This window comes from Marmota monax, unplaced genomic scaffold, assembly GCF_021218885.2.
Source record: "Marmota monax isolate L192 unplaced genomic scaffold, Marmota_monax_Labrador192_F-V1.1 WCK01_AAM20220418_F8-fsc00079, whole genome shotgun sequence".
Lineage (NCBI taxonomy): Eukaryota > Metazoa > Chordata > Mammalia > Rodentia > Sciuridae > Marmota > Marmota monax.
The window spans coordinates 8940771-8963454 of NW_026694099.1; the positions used below are offsets into that span (position 1 = coordinate 8940771).

Here is a 22684-nt window from a genome sequence, read left to right on the forward strand (position 1 = left end):
CACATTGTTATGAAGATAGCCAATATACAGAACAAAGAGAAAATATTAAAAGCTACAAGAGAAAGGAGGCAGATTAAATTCAGGGGTAAACCAATAAGGTTAACAACGGATTTTTCATCACAGATGATGAAAGCGAGAAGATCCTGGAACAACGTATTTCAAACACTGAAAGACAATGGATGCCAACCAAGAATTTTGTATCCAGCAAAATTAAGCCTCAGGTACGACAACGAAATAAAAATCTTTCATGATAAACAAAAGTTAAAAGAATTTGCAGCCAGAAAACCAGCATTGCAAAACATCTTGAGCAAAACACTACACGAGGAAGAAATGAAAAACAATAAACAAAACTAACAGTGGTAAGTACCTCAGTAAAGCCAGAGGGTGGGGGGAAAGCTAATCATGGAGAAACAAACCAAATTTAAAAAAAAGATAAATAATCAAACATGGTTGGAAGTACAAACCATATATCAATGGTAACTCTAAACGTTAATGGCTTAAACTCACCAATAAAGCGACATAGGCTGGTAACATGGATTAAAAAAACAAATCCAACAATATGCTGCCTCCAGGAGACACATCTGATTGGAAAAGACATACACAGGCTGAAGGTGAAAGGTTGGGAAAAAATATACCACGCACACGGTCCTCGTAAGCAAGCAGGGGTGGCCATCCTCATACAGAATAAAATCGACTTCAAGACTAAGTTAATCAAAAGGGATAAGGAAGGACATGATATACTGTTAAAAGGAACCATTCACCAACAAGACATAACAATTATCAATATTTATGCACCAAATAAGGGTGCTGTGACGTTCCTAAACAAACTCTCCTCAAGTTCAAGAATCAAATAGACCACAACACAATAATTATGGGTGACTTCAACACACCTCTCTCACCATTGGACAGATCCTCCAAACAAAAGTTGAATAAAGAAACTATTGAACTCAATATCACAATAAATAACCTAGACTTAACTGACATATATAGAATATATCAACCTTCATCAACTGGATATACCTTTTTCTCAGTAACACATGGATCCTTCTCAAAAATAGACCATATATTATGCCATAGGGCAACCCTCAGTAAATATAAAGGGGTGGAGATAATACCATGCATTTTATCTGATCATAATGGAATGAAACTGGAAATAAATGATAAAAGAAGGAAGGAAAAATCCTACATCACATGGAAAATGAACAATATGTTACTGAATGATCAATGGGTTACAGAAGACATAAAGGAGGAAATCAAAAAATTCTTAGAGATAAATGAAAATACAGATACAACATATCGAAATCTATGGGACACAATGAAAGCAGTTTTAAGAGGGAAATTCATCGCCTGGAGGTCATTCCTCAAAAAAAGAAAAAAACCAACAAATAAATGAGCTCACACTTCATCTCAAAGCCCTAGAAAAGGAAGAGCAAAACAACAGCAAATGTAGCAGAAGGCAAGAAATAATTAAAATCAGAGCAGAAGTCAATGAAAATGAAACAAAAGAAACTATTGAAAAATTTGACAAAACAAAAAGTTGGTTCTTCGAAAAAATAAATAAGATCGACAGACCCTTAGCCATGCTAATGAAGAGAAGAAAAGAGAGAACTCAAATTACTAACATACGGGATGAAAAAGGCAATATCACAACAGATGCTACAGAAATACAGAAGATAATTAGAAATTATTTTGAAGCCCTATATTCCAATAAAATAGAAGATAGCGAAGACATCGATAAATTTCTTAAGTCATATGATTTGCCCAGACTGAGTCAGGAGGATACACACAATTTGAACAGACCAATATCAATGGATGAAATAGAAGAAGCAATCAAAAGACTACCAACCAAGAAAAGACAAGGACCGGATGGGTATACAGCAGAGTTTTACAAAACCTTTAGAGAAGAATTAATACCAATACTTTTCAAGTTATTTCAGGAAATAGAAAAAGAGGGAGCTCTTCCAAATTCATTCTAAGAGGCCAACATTACCCTGATTCCGAAACCAGACAAAGACACCTCAAAGAAAGAAAACTACAGACCAATATCTCTAATGAACATAGATGCAAAAATCCTCAATAAAATTCTGGCGAATTGGATACAAAAACACATCAAAAAAATTGTGCACCATGATCAAGTAGGATTCATCCCTGGGATGCAAGGATGGTTCAATATACGGAAATCAATAAATGTTATTCACCACATCAATAGACTTAAAGATAAGAACCATATGATCATCTCGATAGACGCAGAAAAAGCTTTTGACAAAGTACAGCATCCCTTTATGTTCAAAACACTAGAAAAACTAGGGATAACAGGAACTTACTTCAACATTGTAAAAGCTATCTATGCTAAGCCTCAGGCTAGCATAATTCTAAATGGAGAAAAACTGAAGGCATTCCCTCTAAAATCTGGAACAAGACAGGGATGCCCTCTCTCACCACTTCTATTCAATATGGTTCTCAAAACACTGGCCAGAGCAATTAGACAGATAAAAGAAATTAAAGGCATAAAAATAGGAAAAGAAGAACTTAAATTATCACTATTTGCGGATGACATGATCCTATACCTAGAAGACCCAAAAGGGTCTACAAAGAAACTACTAGAGCTAATAAATGAATTCAGCAAAGTGGCAGGATATAAAATCAACATGTATAAATCAAAGACATTCCTGTATATCAGCGACAAAACTTCTGAAATGGAAATGAGGAAAACCACCCCATTCACAATATCCGCCCCCCCCCCCACCAAAATAAAATACTTGGGAATCAACCTAACAAAAGAGGTGAAAGATTTATACAATGAAAACTACAGAACCCTAAAGAGAGATCTTAGAAGATGGAAAAATATACCCTGTTCATGGATAGGCAGAACTAACATCATCAAAATGGCGATATTACCAAAAGTTCTCTATAGGTTCAATGCAATGCCAGTCAAAATCCCAATGGCATTTCTTGTAGAAATAGATAAAGCAATCACGAAATTCATATGGAAAAATAAAAGACCCAGAATAGCAAAAGCAACTCTAAGCAGGAAGTGTGAATCAGGCGGCATAGCGATACCAGATTTCAAACTATACTACAGAGCAATAGTAACAAAAACAGCATGGTACTGGTACCAAAATAGGCAGGTGGACCAGTGGTACAGAATAGAGGACACAGAGACTAATCCACAAAGTTACAACTATCTTATATTTGATAAAGGGGCTAAAAGCATGCAATGGAGGAAGGAGAGCATCTTCAACAAATGGTGCTGGGAAAACTGGAAATCCATATGCAACAAAATGAAACTGAATCCCTTTCTCTCGCCATGCACAAAAGTTAACTCAAAATGGATCAAGGAACTTGATATCAAATCAGAGGCTCTGCGTCTGATAGAAGAAAAAGTTGGCTCCGATCTACATATTGTGGGGTCGGGCTCCAAATTCCTTAATGGGATACCCATAGCACAAGAGTTAAAAACAAGAATCAACAAATGGGACTTACTCAAACTAAAAAGTTTTTTTCTCAGCAAGAGAAACAATAAGAGAGGTAAATAGGGAGCCTACATCCTGGGAACAAATCTTTACTCCTCACACTTCAGATAGAGCCCTAATATCCAGAGTAGACAAAGAACTCAAAAAATTAAACAATAAGATAACAAATAACCCAACCAACAAATGGGCCAAGGACCTGAACAGATACTTCTCAGAGGAGGACATACAAACAATCAACAAGTACATGAAAAAATGCTCACCATCTCTAGCAGTCAGAGAAATTCAAATCAAACCACCCTAAGATACCATCTCACTCCAGTAAGATTGGCAGCCATTATGAAGTCAAACAACAACAAGTGCTGGCAAGGATGTGGGGAAAAGGGTACACTTGTACATTGCTGGTGGGGCTGCAAATTGGTGCGGCCAATTTGGAAAGTAGTATGGAGATTCCTTGGAAAGCTGGGAATGGAACCACCATTTGACTCAGCTATTCCCCTTCTTGGACTACTCCCTGAAGACCTTAAAAGAGCATACTATAGGGATACTGCTACATCGATGTTCATAGCAGCACAATTCACAATAGCTAGATGCCCTTCAATAGATGAATGGATTAAAAAAATGTGGCATTTATACACAATGGAATATTACTCAGCACTAAAAAATGACAAAATCATGGAATTTGCAGGGATATGGATGGCATTAGAGCAGATTATGCTAATTGTAGCTAGCGAATCCCTAAAAAACAAATGCCAAATGTCATCTTTGATATAAGGAGAGCAACTAAGAACAGAGCAGGGAGAAAGAGCATGATGTGATTCTGCAATCTGTATACGGGTTAAAAATGGGAGTTCGTAACCCACTTGAATCAAATGTATGAAATATGATATGTCAAGAGCTTTGTAATGTTTTGAACAACCAATAAAAAGAAAAAAATAATAATTGTTTTCTTTTTCTGTGCAGGAACTCTTTAGTTTGATATAATCTCATTTATCTGTTTCTGCTTTTGTTTTCTGTGGTATTGAGGTCTTGTCCAAAAAAAATCCTTGCTCATTCCAATGTCCCAAAGTGAAATTTTCCCATGTTTTCTTGTAGTAGTTTCATAGATTCAGATTTTGCATTTAAGTTTTTAAACTACTTGAGTCTATTTTTGTAAATGGTGAGAGGTAAGAGTCTAGATTCTTTCATTCTTCAGCATATAGAAACCTAATTTACCTAGTACCATTTATTGAAAAGGTTGTCTTTTCTCCAATGTGTTTTTAGCAGCTTTGTCAAAAATCATTTGAACAACAATTTCTTTTGCAGAACCTGGGGTTAGAGTTGCAGACTCTTTGGATTATGAAAAATCAGGAATCTAAGATCCAAAAGACAGAATAAAAACCATTTCCAAGATGAATGAATGATGATAAATTTGGGAGATCCATACATAAATCTTTTGTGTCCTATTTAAGGAAGGCAATTTGAGTCTTCCCTCCCCTCCCCAAGTCTGAACCATCTCTAAGTATTTGCCCTGATTTTCTCAAGATTATTTTGGGAAAAGTCAAGTTAAACAACTTTGTTCCCTTCAGTTCCTATTTTAATTCAATATGAATCTAAATGATAAATCTACAGATTATTTAGTTTAATCCCTTCATGTTGTCTTTCAGAAGTAAATTTAGAGAGTTATATAATTTATGCAAGATAATACATATAGTTGGTAGCAGATTTGTGACACTATCTGAAACTTTTCAAACTTTCTACTTCACTGATAATTCCATTATCAGTGTTGTCATAATAACTAACGGGTCAGCAACTCCTGAGACCTTACATTGTATCTGGCACTGTGCTATCGATAGATGACACAAATTGTTGCTATGATATAACTCTGGTCCTCAGATGAGAAAACACAATTAGAAAATAATAAAAGGTAATATGTAATAAAGTTCAAAATTGGATGAAATTAAGGATTAAGTGGTATGGATGAATACAAATATAATATCATGCCTCATTTTAAGTAAACCTGGATATGTATGGTAATATTGATTTGAGATTGAAAACAGGTTGTATAAGAGACTTGATATAGGTTAACTTTACTAATTTAAATGTATAAAACAAAAGTGATCAAATGGCACTTTAAGTTCATGCTCTATTAAAAAATGTTAAAGGCTGTTAAGGAAGGTGAGATTAATATACCTGATGAAATGACCAAAGAAGTCTTTATGGGAAAAGAAGCATTTGAGACAGAATTTCAAGGAATGATAGAATTAGGAAGAATAGAAAGATTTTAAACTATTATAATAAGTGGGACATGAACAATATTTTAATGAACATTTAAATAGCTTACAAGGTAATATGTGATTACAATGCTGCTCAACAGAAGGCAATCAAATATGTTTGATGGTCTTTGAAATAAATTGTTTTTAACTAAAGCTAATAAAACCTAAGTTTACATGAGAAGCTTAGAGGTGAAAATACCTACTAAATTAAGCAGTGGAGTAGGAGTCTAGATTTCTTTCTGTAGATGTGGTGCCACTTCCCCAGATACTTCTGTGGTAGCTAGTCCTAAGGGAATATTGTTTTTCAGCAGTATGTAGTCATCCTGTATAAATAAGAGTATCTGTTTGCTTTTAACAGTTTGCCTTAAAACAAATCATCTAACCTCTCTGATTCTTCATTTTCTCATCCGGAAAAGGGACTAACAAGAACTGCCCTGCTAACTTCATGGCAATTGTGAATCTGAAGATATACAATTTTTATTTGTCAATTATACTTCCACAAAGCTGGAGGAAAAAAGAATTGCAAAAATTATGGTTCAATGGAGATTCTTTTTTTCATATTTTTTATTTGTTCTTTTTAGATGTACATGAGAGTAGTCAATGGAGATTCTATGCAGATATTTTTAGGAATAAATTTGGCAGAGTTCTCTGCAACATTGATTTGAGTAATGTGGACTTTGCCTAGAAAAGCTGCTGGCATAGGAGTGAGCCAGGTTAAAAGAGAGGCCATATGGGCTGCAACCATCAAGGCCAAAGGGGCAGGACTTCCCAAGGCCTTTGGAGAGCACATCTCACTGCCAAGTGCCCCAGATGCTAGATGTGGAGCTGTAGGACTTGTTTACTCAGCTACATTTTGGTCTTTGGCCCCATCACTTCATTCTATGCTCCTGTTTCTTCCTTTGGGAATTGGAATGGTTGCTCTGTGCCATTGTATATTGGATGCACGTAACTTGCTTTTTTTTTATTTTGACAGGAGCTCACTACCAAGAGTTTGTCTTGAGCCTAAAATGAAACTTTGAACTTGAGCTTTTGGGCAGTACTGAAACTGTTAAGACTATGGGGATTCTTTGGAATAAACTAAATTCATTTTTCATTGTGAGATGGACATGAGATTTTGAGATCTTGGGCAAAATGCTATGGTTTAGATGTGAGATGACCCCCAAAAGCTCCTGTGCTAATGCAGGAAGTGAAGGATTAAATTATGGGAACCATATGTTCAGTCCATCCTATTTTGAATAGACTAAATGGGTGGTAGCTGTAGGCATGTGGGGTGTAAGCCAAAATAAACTTTTCCTCCTCTGAGTTGCTCTTGGTTGTAGTAATGCAAAGCTAACACTATGAAAAAAAATAACTTGGTTTGGGAAGCAAAGAGATTCTACAATTCATTACCTCCATGTTCCTTTTGTAGTGACTGATATTAAAATATTATTTTATGGGGTTTGATAATATTATAAAACAAATGAATTATTATCAAAAGAGCTTTAAAAGGTGAAGTCAAAATACTGTTAGGAAGCAGGACTTAAGCACTGTTCCACCTGCTGCCTGGAATGTGAACTTTTGTCACTGTCTCCCGACCTCTGACATCTGGAATGGCTGGACCAGTGGACATTTATATTTATCCAGAGGCTCATAATGCATATCAAGAAGTCATAGGACTTCTGTTTTATAGACACTTCTTTATATTCTTTAAAAAATCCTATTGGTCTCATTCTCATGGCCCCTATTCTTTCTCAAGTAGCCCCCTTTTTATCTGGACCTTTAATAGTTCATTAAAGTTCTTACTTTTCCTACCTCTTTGGAACACTAATTTAGAACTATCTGAACCTATGTGTCCCGAATTGCAATTCCTAAGGTACCAAACAAAGTACTTTTTACTTTTGTAGCTTCTGAGTTTGGATTGATCAACAGTGAAATTTTCAGTAAGTCATATAGTACCACAAACTAATAACCACAAACTACTTGGGTACATTTTTCTACTATTCTGCTTTTTCTCTAGAGTTATCAGTTATGAAATGATACTTTGGAAAAGAGTTGTACCTCAGAAAATCATTAGAGAAAAATACAATCCTTCAAAAACTTATTTGAGTGTGCATTTCATCAGTAAATGCTGATGAATGTTTTGTTGGTAAATGAACTCCATTACAAATGGCATTTTCAATGGCATATTGCCACAGTGTTCTCCTAAATAAAATAGGAATTTCTGCACATGATTAGAAATTTGCAAAAGAAATTAAATGGGACATTAAAATAACAAAGTCTTTGATTAATTGACAGAACTTCATCAGGTATCTGAAAGAGCTATTTGTATTTCTAATCAGGTCAGAATATCAGCTATTAAACTGTTTAGAATATAGCCCCCCCCACCCCAAACATACTCCTTGCAATACCATTTTTATCTGTTTTGAAGACTAGCAAAGACTGGAAAAGCATAAAATGGGAGAGATTAGTAGTTCTGAATTCAGTAGAGTTTGGACTGTTGAGTTATGGTTGATGGATGTACTTTAATAGGATTGAGAGTAAGTTCATTACCTTGTATCATGGGTGGTCAGGAAAATCCTATTTTCAAAATGTAATTGAGTTAAGCTGCAGAAGATGCTATGGGAAATGCACCCAAATATTGCCGGTAGGGGTGGCTCATATGAATTGGAACACTTCAAGCGAGATGGAACTGTTTGGAAGGCAGAAAGCAAAGATTAACTTCATGTTTTTTTTTTTCTTTCAGTGCTGGAGATCAAACTCAATACCTCACGCATGCTAGGTAAGTGCTCCACCACTGAGCTACATCCCCAGTTCTGCACCTCAACCTTTTAAATTTTGCAGTCTATTTCAGAATATTGATATTGTAATCCTTAAAATTGTTATTTCTGCTCCATATTCTAAATCTAAATAAAGAATGAAGTTTGAGAGATGATGGTGATTTGTAGGAATTTCTCACTTATATAAATGGGTTAGAAAAATTTTGGATCTGCCATACACATAATGTATAATATATGTTACACATATAATGTATAATATCTTTACATATGGTAAATATATCCTACATAGGGAAGGTTAATAAATGAATTGATAATATTTGGTACCAGAACAACAAGTACACTAATATGTCCTCCAAGTCACATGGTTCTAGAGGACATCCTTGCAGTCTGGCAGCAATGTAAAACACAAGAACTACATTATCTTTCTCCCTGAAGAAAATAGAACTTCACATTAGCTGAAGTGAAGATTTGGTATCTTGATGGGTCTCTGCTTTGTCATTGTCCTTGGTATGTCCTCTAAAGTACAAACAGGAAAATTCTCTTCTGAATACACAATGAAGACATGTTTTGACAAACTCTTGTAGAAACTTATGTCCTCTAATCTCTAAGACAGATTTAAGACAGATTTGAAGGTTAGGAAGGGCTTGGTTGAAAAAAATACATATGCTCACTACCAGAGAAAATGAAATAAAAAAGCAAAACCATAGGAATGTGAGGTCCTTTGTGTAGCGAGTATTTGCCCTGGGTGACAAATGCTTCTTCCAAATCCTGATTGTGTGGCTTCTATTTCAGGATAAGATCTTCTTTGAAGTTTTAAACAAGCTACATATGATGATATTCATCTACAAACTAAGGTTGTGATCTTTGTCTAAGGGTTCAGCTCAAGCTTATAAATTATAAATTAAAATGTCAAATCACCTATAATTTATCTGGCTGTGAATATTGGCATTTAGAAACCCATCCCATCACACTCTAGAAGTGGATTTTTTTTTTAGTCACTTGAAGACATACTCTCAGAGGTCTATCCAGTCTGATATATATGTTTTTAATTTTAAGAATGGGTCTTGGGGGTGCTGGAGTTGTGGCTCAGCGGTAGAGTGCCCGCCTCGAACGTGAGAGATCCTGGGTTTGATCCTCAGCACCAAATTAAAAACATAAATAAATAAGTGAAATAAACCTATTATGTCCAACTACAACTAAAAAATAAATATTAAAAAAAAGAATGGGTCTGGGCACAGTGGTGCATTCCTGTAATCCCAGCGGCTCAGGAGACTGAGGCAGGAGTATCACGAGTTCAAAGCCAGCCTCAGCAACTTAGTGAGGCACTAAACAACTCAGTGAGACTTTGTCTCTAATAAAATATTTTTTTAAAAATGGGCTGGAGATGTGGCTCAGTGGCTGAGTGCCCCTGGGCTCAATCCCCAATACCAAAAAAAAAAAAAAAAAAAAAAAAAAAGTGGTGGGGGAAACTTCTTTAATAAGGCTAGTTTAAGTGAGCTAATATATGAAAAAAGGCCAGCAAAGTCTCTGATATGGGAAAGTCCACAAATTTCTTAGGCTAGATTTTCTACAGAGGTGCTGGCTGATTGAAAGCTAGTCACTTAAACAGAATTATTCTTTATTTTAGTCTAAAAATTTGTATTAGGTATAGATAAGAGACAGTTTCATACTTGGAGTCATGAGGAAAGAGATTTGGAAATAAATCAAAGGGTCAGGCAAAGTAGGATAAATTAATAGTATTGTCATTTAGACAAGTCCTAGAGATGGGATGAAGTTTTTGTTTTTGATAAGTACTTGGACTGGATAGAGGTTTAGTTATAGACAGTAACCTTAAAGTGAAGGAACTGGCACTATTTTCTGAGCTTCATTCAGTATATTCAAAAGAGACTGTCCTGGCTGAGCTGGGTAAGGGAGTAGAGCATGTTCTCGGTGACATTGAGGGCATCTGGGTCTACTGACAGGCAATGCAGTAACAGCTCCTTCTCTGTGCGGGAATCTGAATTTTCAGTGACTCCTCAGTCACTTAAGAAGGATCTTTTTTTGAGAGAAGGGAGGAGGGGCAAATTAGCAGGTACAAATCTGGAAAACAATACATGATTTTCCCTAGACATAGTTGGGAAACTTTCAAGAGCATCCTCCTTGTTTTGATCAATATTTACTTCTTTATAAATTTTTGCTGAGATAGTGGAGACTTAATTTTGTTTAACATAGATTCCACTAGGATTGTAGCTAAGTTATAGGGAGCTTGTGTGGTATCCAGATGTCCACATAGTACAGCAGATTTAATCCTCAAGGTCTTCTATTCATTTTGGCATCCATGGAGATGCCACCTACCTAACCTTTCAGATTGTTGCCAAGTGTTCCCTCATTCTTGATTGTGAGGCCTCTTTAGGATCAGAAGTTTCTCAACCATTCCTTGGCTCACTCAGGCCTATCTGCTTAAACATAACACCCAACCATTTGATCCTGGGGTCCTGCCACTGTACTGAGTTCCACCTGGGAATGGAAGCATTGATTCTATTGTTCTCATATAGAGTAGAGTCAAGTCCTGCAAACTGATTTGGAATTCTGTTGTCCTCCTTTCCCACTAGGGATTAATCTTGGGGAGAGGTAGTCAAAGTATATGGGCTTTCTTCTTAGGAGCTGTAATAGGCACAGATTATTTTAGTTCAAGTGATAGAAATGCTAACCAGTTGAGGTTTAAATAGTTATCTCACATAATAAGAGATCTGGAGGTGTAATAATAAGAGGACTAGTATAGCAGCTTAACTGTACCACCAAGAATTCATTTTTCTACCACACTTCCCCTATGTTATCTTTTTTTTTTATACTAGAGATTGAACTCAGGGGCACTCAACCACTGAGCCATATCCCCAGCCGTTTTTTTTTTTTGTATTTTATTTAGAGACAGGGTCTCACTGAGTTGCTTAGTGCCTTGTTGTTGCTGAAGATGGCTTTGAACTCATGATCCTCCCGCCTCAGCCTCCCAAACTGCTGGTATTACAGGTGTGCACCAGTGAGCTCAGCCTGACATTATCTTTACTGAGTTTTGTCATTGTGTTTATCACAACTGTGCTTTTCGTGTTCACAAAGTAATTGTCACATATCCAGGTATCACCAACTAGCTTCTACTGTACCAGAAAAGCAGTGGCTTTCTCAGAAGCCCCACATCCCCAGAACATTTTCCTCATATCACATTGTCCAGAACTATGTCATACAAGGTCAGAATATGTTCAGAGTTAGCATGTGAGACTGGGGAAGCGAGTATATGGATTTCTAGCCTTTTTTTGAAGGTGGCAAGGGTTCAGGAGATTGGCAAGGTTATCTGAGTTCTTGCTTTTCTTTTCTCTCCATTCCCCATAGTTTAATATAGTCTCTCTAGGACAGATACTTATTTATTCTGTTCAATGCCCATTTCTAGGTACCCACTGCTTTCCTCTACTCTATAAGTTAGAGATATTTCGATGCTTGATTTCTCAGCCTCTCTTGAGTGGTCATATGACCTGGCTCTAGCCAGTTTGGGGAGTGTGTGCACACACATGTGTGCAGGCACACATGTGATTTCCTTTCCCAAATAGAGGCAGAGAAACTCACTGTGGAAACTCTTTACCTTTGTTTTTACTATTATATGGAACATAGTCTTGATGCCATCTTATGACTATGAGGGAACAAAATGTTGATACCAAGATAATGGAATAAAAATAATTAATTTGGGATATGATAACAACCATGGATCCATTGCATCAGATCTGTAGGTTCTGCCTCTAAACTTTTCATATGAGACTAATATACCCCAATTTGTTTAAAATATTATAGATTTTCTGCTGCTTGCTGTCAAATATAATCCTAAGGCAAGAAATCATATCCTTGTATCATTATACAAGTCTTCCAAATCTATTGTTTTTGTTAGACCTGTCTAGCTAGACCTGTCCTAAAGGGTTCCCATTTTCAAAATCCAAAGGCAAGAAAGTAATCTCTTTTCCCTGATATTTTGCTGTGTCAGAAAGTGATGTTACATAATCTGTCCAAATGAGGAAGGGCTATATGAGATACAAAGAATGACAGGGAAATAATTCCTGATAAATATTTTAAAATATGTGTCATCATAGTTACAAATGCACAAAAGACCACTCAATTTAGGCTAAGGCAGAAAGGGAACTTATCTGATGGATGTGAGCATATCTCACGGATCTAAGCATAGAAAGTGCAGCCTCATCCTGCTATGGACTAACTACCACCGAGGGAGGGAAAACTGCTAGGAACCAGCGCAGGTCTTTCCCTCTCCCTCTATGAACACGTAACCTCTTATCATCTACTTTCTTCTTATTATTAACAGTGGCCTTTTTTTTTTGTCTGTTCACATAGCAGAAAATAGTCATTTCAGCCTTATCAGGTCAAATGCAAATTAAATTGAGTAACATTTCTTTTTCTATTGTTTAAGTTCTCTGCAGAAAGAATCTGATTGGCCCAATTTTTCATTGTGCATCAGTCTTTAATCAAATTAGTGATCATAGGGATGGGGTCAAATGAGTAAATCTTAGGGGCTAACGGAAAATATCCTTTTGAGAAGGGGCCTTGGGTAAGTGTGTGAGAGTGGCTGTTGGAGAAGAAACAATGGGCATCTTATTATTCTTCTGAAATTTTAATAGGCTGATCAGTAAACCAAATTAATGATTCATTTATTATAGAAAAATCAGTCACTTGTTCCTCCCTGTATGTTTTCTCTCAAGGAATGTCAATCCATTCTGCTTGCCCATGTCATAAACTTCTACATGACTAGTAATCCTAAGCAATTGTTAACAGTAAACAATTTCTATGTACTATGTGATAGGCATTCTACATACATTATCTTAAGCTGGACTTCACTACAACTCTACAAGTAGGTATTATCTATTTTATTAATAATCAGTGAAATTTAGAGATGTTAAGTCAAGCCTCCAAATCTCCTCTGAATTACCATAATAACAGCATGTCGTCTTGCCTCTGGTTTCTAATCCATTTTTTTTAAACCTAGTAATCATGATATTTCTAGAACACAAATCTGATCATGTTTCATTCCTGTTTAAAATTAATCTTTGATGGTTCCCTCAGTCTAAATCCCTTTATAAATCCTTTCACGATTTGGCCAATCTGCCTTGGGCATGCTAGGCAAGAGCTTTACCACATCCGCAGCCTGCAACTGCCATCTTTAGCCACCTCTATCTACATCTTTTTAGTCAAACTATCCTCAAACTATACAAATTATTTGCAGTATTTGCTTGTTATTTTGTCCTTTATTTTACTTTCAATTAATATAATGATTGTACATATTTATGGGGTAACAGTTCATTTCTTCTCTCTGTACAATAACCATTTAGTAGTTTTCCTAGCTAACTCCTACACATTACCTGCACTCAGGGCTCTGGGCAGATGTTACCCTATTTAGAAGCCTTTCCTGATTGAATAGGGTTCCTCTTCTTGGCTCTCCTGTAGCACTCAGCACTTTTCTCCTGAATTTATCATACTGTACTGTATGTTATTGCTTGTTAATTTATTTGTTCTTCTGCTCTGGACTATAAAGTCTTTCAGTGGAGGGATTATGTCTGGTTCAAAACTGAATATGTAAAATGAATATAGTAAAATGCTTTACATGTAGTAGTTTAATAAATATCTGTTGAATGAATGAATCTTAAGAAAAAGTTCACAGGGCTACCTGGAGAGAAACAAATATTTGGCATTTTCTGTTTAGTGAATGGATTATTCTGATAGTTGTTTCCTTTATCACTGTACTTTTGGCTTACAAATTATACAAATTAAGCAGAAAAAAAATCTAAAAAATAATAGAATTAATTGAGAAAACATGTCACAAATTATAATAAAGTGATATAAAGCAAGTTAAAAAGTGTCAAACCTAGTGTAAATAAAGTTGGATGAAACAATAAGTTTGCAGGATTAGGGGATAAAAATCAAGGAATTGAACGTTTTTCTCAGAGTTTAGTACATGGAATGTACTTTGATGCTAATATTGATATTGGGCTTGGAGATCAGGAAGGAGTCCTTTCCCTCCAGTGTTGAAGATTAAACACCTGAGAAATGTGGAGGCAAGCTTAGAAAGTTTTATTTAAGAGAGGGACAGATGATGATGTAGACTTCTTCAAAAAGAAGGGGGCCAGAGCTGGGTGCCCCCAGGAGTAGGTGTGTCTTGCTCTTTTTAAGACCTCCAGAATTCCCCATATTCTCAGGAAGGAGTAGCACAAGGGCATAATCCCCTGTGTTGGTAAATACAATCCCCTAGAGGTGTTAGCAACCCAGTTGAGCTGAGAAAGTTTGATCCTGTAGGTTAGCTGTTAACAACCCAGGGATAAAACACTGTCATTCTCTCTTGACGCCCATCATTCATTGTCTACACTGACTGCCAGGCCTTCTGCCCTCTGCCTTAGTTTGTTGAGGAATGTGACATTTCCTATCCCCAAAGTCCAGGTGGGGCTGCAAGCAGTTTTTTGGCAAAGAAAGCCTGTGGGGAGTCAGTACTGTGGGCTCATTTTATAGAATTATTCTCTTAACCTTGTGTTCCCACCATTCTCAGCTATTTGTCCCCTGACAAAACCTCTCACTTAATCTTTATAATAATTCTTTGAGGTTGTTATGCCTGTATCAAACATAAGAAACTTAAAAATCAGGTTAGAATAAAATAAAATGAATGAACTTGTGTCTTTGACCTACAAATTAGAAGCATATGAACGAAATGAGAATCTGTCCTAGAAAATATTATGGAGATTGAGGGTAAACTGTACCACATCCCAATCATCCACTTGTTGGGCCTGGTTTCCTGGATCAGTCCCAGAGCTCTCCTAAAGCAATTTCTCTCACTTTCTTATCTATTTCGGGTTATAGGGATGCTTCATTTTTTCCCTCCAGAATAAATTCCACCTGTTTCCTCAAGCTCGGTCTCCTTTCTTCCTCCAGGACAAATTCCTCCTCTTCTCTCAAGATTTGTCTTATTTAAGCTCTCCCCACATCCCAGTGGGCTGAAGATTGAGTCCAGCGTTTCCCCCTCCCCCCACGCTAGGCCAGCGCCTTACCGCTGAGCTACACCCTCAGTTCTTTTGAGCGAAACTTGCCTCCTAGGGACCCGTTTTCTGATTTAGCTAAATTTTTCGAATCAAGTAAAGCACCGGACATCTCTTCAGGGGAATTGTCAGCAACACAAGCAGTGAACAGCATAATAGATCGGGCAGAAAAAAAATTTAAAAATGTAAGATCTTTAACCGTGGCTGTGTTTAAGTGACCACATACGGTACTGTGCAGTAAGAAAACCTGAAGTAATTTTCAAGTTCTGTCGTTTCGAATTTAAGTCGGGTCATATCTTCTTGAACCAAGTCTCGGTTTTGTTACTAATAAAATAGAATCCTAGTAGAGTCTTTTGCTTTCTCTGGAACTCCGGTAAGGATAAAAGGAGCTGTTATGTGAAAACGCTTCGCAAACATTTGGTGAAATGTTGAAAAATGCTAGTAGCCGGCCACAAACAGGACCAGAACAGGTTTCCCCGGCTGAAGAAACGTGAAGACCAGTAGCTAGGGAGAGGAAGCCGCGGTTGCCACGTGACGTCATTACTCCGCGCCGGCTGCGACATTTCCCAGCAGGTCTCAGGGCCGCTTTCCGCGCCATGGGGACTTGGCAGCATCTGTTGCTCTGTGGTGGGGTGTTGCTCCGAGGTGGTGGCAGGATCCCTGCCCCGCTTGGGAGAAGCCGATCATTGGTGTGTGGGCGCCAGGTCCGTGGTGCTGCAGACCTGGGGGAGGCGGGCGGGACGACTATGTGAGGCGCCCGGGCTGCAGGTCCCCCTGGCATTGCCTCTTGCCAGGGACTCCACTCAGTCCCTCTTGGGTCCCTTCCAGTTGCAGGCTCTGTGAGACTTCAGTTAGTTGGCTGGGCTTGCCCGCTTTTCCAGCAGGCCCTCAGTAGGACCGGGCTGAGACGTGGCGGGGCATGAAACAGATAGTTAGAACACGGATGTGTGTGGCACATTGCTTTCTTGGTTTTGGGTTATTTAGTAAATAGGTTAAAGAGAAGGAAAACACGAGAAAGATTTAACTCCGTAAAGAGGCAACTTATTTCCATTTTAAAAAGCATATCCTAGCAGAAACATTTCAGTTTAAACAATGTATCTTTACAATTGTGATCTGTAACAGGTGAATACCATTAAATGCAGAACTAGTGGAGAGAAGCAGAATTAGAAAAGAAAGCCCTCTTAATTGCAAAATCAGCATTGCTTTTACTTTTACAGCGTGAGAGTGGAGATGGTTTATTTAAAACACTTTCTTTTTTTTTTTTTCTTGAAGTTGTCTGGCGCTGACAGTGAGAACCTAAAACAAAGAAGAACACAAATCATGTCGCGAGGACTTCCAAAACAGAAACCAATAGAAGGTGTTAAACAAGTTATAGTTGTGGCTTCTGGGAAGGGTGGAGTTGGAAAATCTACTACAGCAGGTAGAATATTCATTCTGATTCTGATTAAGAATTCACACCAGCTGGCAAATGCACATTATAAAAATTATTCTTTAATTTATTGTTTATGAAGTTACCAATACTTGATTTCTTAGTATCTGGAGGTGATATTGAGTGGAGCTTAGATTTGGAGTTAGACAGAACTAAATATAGAACCAGGTTGTCTATACCATAACTGAGGAAAAAGTGGCTAGGTTACCCAGCAGATCTTCACTTTTCTTAACTATGAAAAGGGGACAAGTGCCCTCTTTCATAGGATGGTTATGCAAATTAAACAAGCTAACTAGTTAGACTCCATTAGTAAGTGCTCAGTAATTGGTTACTCTTATTTTTAAAACACCTAATAACTTTAAAATATGTATGCTCTTTTCCTGTCTTTATCAATGAATATGTAGCTACATATCTGCAGCGAGATTGCTTGTTTTGTGACCTTTTTTTTTATGTAACCATAATATGATTTTCACTATATATAAAGTCAACATTGGCTTAATATTTGAAAGTGCTTGAAAAGGTTTAAAATTGTTTTAATTATTTAAAGTGTTATCTACCCTTTATATCTTTTATGTTAACATGCTACGAATAAAGAGGTATTTTGGTGGTCTTTTTATTATTGTAAATTTGTTGCTAAAATCCTACTTCCAGAACCCCAAAAAGAAGCGCCACCAAAATCAGAATTTGGCTGTGGTTGTAGTTTGCCTGGCATGTATATGGTCCTGAGCCTGATCCCCAGCAAAGGAAAAAGAAATAAAAGAGTTAATTATTAGTCAAGACTAATAATTCCAAAAAATTTTTAAAAGAAATCTTTTATTTATAAAAATAATAGTTATGTTCGTGTAAATATAAAAGGGAAGTTTTTTCCAATTCTCACTAGAGGTGACTTGAATTTTTTTTTTCAGCTTTATTGAGGTGTTTTGACAAATAAATTTGTGTATATTTAAGGTATAGAATTTGGTGTTTTGATATACATACATATTGTGAAATGATATCCACAATCAAGGTAATTAACACATCCATTACCCCACCTAGTTAATTTTTGCGTGTGTGTGTGTGTGTGTGTGTGTGTGTGTGGTGAGAATACTGAAGATTACTATCAGTGAATTTCAGGTGTACGTTATTATTAACTATAATCACCTGCTGTATATCAGGTCTGTAGAACGTATAACTGGAATTTTGTACTTTAACTTGTATTAGACCCTTGTAATTTATTAATTTGGAGCCATAAAGTATTCACGTTTTATAAATACCTCATATTGAATTTTCAGTGAGTTCAGTAGGAATGGCTGCTAATTTAGGCCTTACCCAATCTTTTCTTGCAGTTGATTTTTTTAAAAAAAATTTTATCTTCATTATATTTCATTTTGTAAATTTTTGACCTAGTTCTAGACTGGCAAGAATTTTTTAAAAATTTGTGTTCTTTTCAGATTGTTAGCCTAAGGTTAAGAAGAATATATTTACATTAAAATTCTTTAGTTCTATTGAAGCCTTTTTGAAATAAGACTGGGTACGAATTCTGTGCATTTCATTAGAGGTCTTCTGTGTAAACTTGAAGCCATATTTTGTACCTTATTGGTATAATTGTTTTATAGTTGTACAACCAGCAACCAGCTATAGGGTGTTATTAGCTTTGGTTTTTCCATTTTGACCTGAAGGGAATTGTGGAAGAGTTTGTCAGATGTTTTAGAGAAATTAAGGTTTATCAAGTGTTGTGAGATTATTATCCATATCTATTTGTTAGATACTGTACTATTATTAAAAATGATTAGTGATTTGTTCTTAATGAATTCAGGCTATACCTACACATTTTTTTTTTCCTTAAAGGCTTATGACCCATTTGGTGATTTTTTTTTTTTTTAAATTTAGAAGCTCTTAATCTTTGGTTCTAGAACCTTCTCTAGTTTTGGAAAATCTGGAGTACATTAACCTGTTTTCAGTAGTGTGAATTCTTTTACACACTGTGATTACATAGACTGGATAAAGATGGGAAGTGTTTTCCCGATTATACTTGTGTGTGCATTTTTTGGGGTCTGTAGGCTAGCTGCTTGTTTAAAACAGATTGTTTATTGTTTTTAGTTGGAAGATGATCTGTTGTCATGGAATGTGACAACTTTAAAATAGGAAAATGTACGAAAAAGTGAATAGAGTGTGACACGTAGTAGGTGCTTCAGTAAATGTCCTTTACTTATTTTTCCCCTTTAACATTGTACCATGTGTTCCAAACAGCTAGTCTGTATTTTTTCATGACAGTTCTGTCAGCATACCCAAGCCTTAGAAATAGGTTATTTCTTTATAACTCTGTTGATATTATATTTCTTTCCCCTGATGTATTTTTTCCTTTTCCAAACTATTTTAAAATACTTACCATTTGAATATGTACACTAGAGATATTTATCAAGTTCCATACCCTATGTACTTTATTTATTTATCTATGTATGGTAATGTGGATTGAACCTAGGGGCACTTAACCACTGAGCCATATCTGTAGCCCTTTTTATTTTTTACTTTGAAATGGGGTCTCTCAAAGTTGCTTAGAGCCTCACTAAGTTGCTGAGGCTGGCTTTGATCTCATGATTCTCCTGCCTCAGCCTAAGCACTTTAAATATAGTATTTCATTTAATCCTCACAACAATTATAAAGTAGGAATTATCTTTGTAGAGGAGGAAGCAGATTTACAGGTAAAATAATGTACTCAGGGTTATACAATAGAAGGTGATAGAGCTGGGATTTGCATCAGGTCTGCCGCCTCCTTCTCCTCCTCCTTTTCCTTCTTCTTCTCCTTCTCCTTCTTCTTTACTGGGGAGTGAACCCAGGGGTACTTTACCATTGAGCTACACCCCCAGCCTTTTTAATTTAATTTAATTTTTAAATTTTGAGACAGGATCTTGGTAAGTTGTGTAGGGCCTTATGAAGTTGCTGAGGCTGTCCTTAGTTTTACCGTCCTTCTGCCTCAGCCTCCTGAGCCACTGGGATTACAGCATGTTCCATTGTTCCTAGTGTAACTACTTTAAAGGAAACACTTTGATACAATTTATGGTATTGTTCTATAAGGAAATGTTATTCACAGTATGAGGGTCTATTTATTTATCAGTCTTGGAAGTATGTTATTGATGACCTCTCTTCTTAGATGTAGCATTCTTCCATTGCTGGACTAAAGAAGGCTTTGGGATCACTACTTTCCTACTTTAGGTCTCTTTGATACACTGGCATAAGCAATTTGGGAAACACATTTTATCCTTTTACCTTCTTCTCTTCCCTCTGTACAGTCGCCCAATCTTTTGTATACATGTGTATTTATGAGTTTAGATACTTGGGACTCCTAAAATATCAGCATTTATTTCTAAAAGATATAGGATCATATCCATTTTTATTTATCAAAAGATAAATTTCTATAAAATATGCTTTTGAAAATAATTGAATTATGTTTTAAAATAAAAAAGCCAAGTGGATTATTTGAACAAAATTTTAACAGTTTATAAACTATTTAAAATGTTAATTTTAGGACCAGTATCTATTGTTAAATTATGTTGTTGCTAAATTGCTTTTTTTGTTTACTTTCTACGTTCTCTCCATGTCATTTTTCTTTGCAAATAAGGGAGCTATATTAAAAATTTCTATACTTGGTTATTACACTGAAAATATTAAAGGCACATGAATTTTAATAGAAGTTACTAAATTTAATTACTTTTTGTTTCTTTCAGTGAACCTTGCACTTGCACTATCAGCGAATGATTCGGTAGGTATTAATTAATAAAAATATTAATTTATTAAAATAATCATTTTAATAAATATATATAGTTTTACTTTATATAGTTTCATGTCTTTAAAGAACTAAAAATGCTTCCATTAGTACTGGTTGCATTTAATAATAACACTTAAATAACATTTAAGTGTTGACCATATATCATTTGCTATGTATTCCAGAAAAGGCTTTCACATTTCTGCAAGGAGATCATATCTTAAACTAATTTTCACAATTTACAATCTGCAGAAGGATTATTCTGGATTCAATTTTTAAGTGTTAGTAATTCAGTTTTTTTTTAAGGTACAAGATACTATAAAAATAATTTATGTCCATTGAAACAAAATTCAAGTAGAATATGTATGTAACATAAAACTGAAGGATCATACTCCCTCCTTTATACTTAAGAATTAACTGTAGGAAGTAGTTGTATGTATATCCTTTTTGCTCTTCCTCTTTCCACATGAAAATTAAAAAATACATGTATGTATGTTAATGCATGTCTCTCTATGATATTTTTAATGGCTGCTGCATTATTGCTTGACTATATTATCTTTAACCAGTCAGCTTTTGATGAAATATTTAGGTTGGTTCTCCCCCACTTACTCTAATGATACTATAGTGGAATTATTATATAGCATTCTTACACAGAAAAGATATTTTTGTAGGATAGATTCTAGAAATAAAACTACTAGATCAAAAAGTATGCATAAATTACATTGTACCTATGTACTCCTAACTGTTTGCTTCATTTTTTATTTTGCTATAGTCTATGGAGGTACTTAGTTAATTTTGGGTGCTTTTTTTTTAGATACTTAAAATAAAAATTAACATTGGATATATTGTGTGACTCCATAAATTACCAAAGAGTAGTAAAATTACATACATATTTCAGAATTGATTTTATTTTCTCCTTTATACATTTTAAAATATAGGCGAGAATTATTTGACATGTCTAGCTGTGACTGTGCTTCTAACGTACTTTCTACTATTACTATGCAATTTCAGTTCTCAATAGATAGCATATGTGGAAAAATAGTGTGTGTTATCTATACAAGTGTGATACTGATGTAGGGAATCCATAGTCTGCTAGAACCCAGAGGTAGGCATGTATATATTTGTGTTTTCTGATGTTTGACTCAGTTATTTCTGAAATTTGGAAAATAATGAACAACATGTATGGTATTTTGGTCATCTAAATTTTATTCACTGTGGAACCAAGTAATATAATTGGATTTTTTAGAAAAGAAAATATAATTACATTTTCTAAAGTTGTGCTCCCCTAATGAGAAGTTATACTCTAATGTCAAGATTGAAATTTCTTTTTAAATTGCCTTACAACTTTCTTCTTTTTATTACTTTCTTATATCTGATGTTGTCTTCTTTCTTGAATTTAATTTTTGTTTTTTTTGAAGGACGTCCTTGAGTCCTTCTGTGCTTTGGTGGACAGAATAATGGCCAACCAGAGATGTCCACATTTTAATTTCTGGAGCCTGTGAATATATTGCCTTTCATGGAAAAAAAAAAGGCTTGCTGGTATAAGATTATCCTAGATTATCTAGGTAGGTTCAGTGTAATCACAAGGGGTCTTTATAATTGAAAGAGAGTCAAAGACAGAGGGATTCCATGTGTGAAAGACTGATTCCATCACTGCTTACTTTGAAGATGGAGGGGGATCACTGGTCCAGGAATATGGGTACCCTCTATGAACTAGGAAAGGCTAGGAAATAGATTGTTTAAGCCTTTAAAAGGTATGTGATTCTGCCAACACCTTAATCTTAGCTCACTGAAATCCACTTAAAATTGTGTGATAATTTCTTACAAAAGAAGTAGGAAACTAATAAATATAGGAAGTTAAATTTCTTAGTTTTTTAATTTCCAAAGATGTCTTTATTTTGCCTTCATATTTTTTAAAAAAATATTTGTTTTAGTTATACATGGGCACAATATCTTTATTTTGTTTATTTACTTGTATGTGGT

At 35.7% G+C, this 22684-nt stretch overlaps 1 protein-coding gene across 2 annotated transcripts; it reads left to right on the plus strand.

Annotated features, from left to right (window-relative positions):
* Window positions 1–16088: 16088 nt before the first annotated feature.
* Window positions 16089–20722, plus strand: LOC124107297 (iron-sulfur protein NUBPL-like). Of its 2 annotated transcripts, none has more exons than XM_046465217.2 (3): window positions 16089–16234; window positions 16803–16950; window positions 20664–20722. In XM_046465217.2, the coding sequence occupies exons 1-3, from the start codon at window positions 16127–16129 to the stop codon at window positions 20711–20713; spliced, it is 306 nt and encodes a 101-aa protein (XP_046321173.2). In that variant the 5' UTR covers window positions 16089–16126; the 3' UTR covers window positions 20714–20722. The 2 variants fall into 2 exon arrangements, with proteins under 2 accessions (XP_046321173.2, XP_058441763.1); XM_058585780.1 differs by having other exon boundaries at window positions 16089–16219.
* The last annotated feature ends 1962 nt before the right edge of the window (window positions 20723–22684 follow it).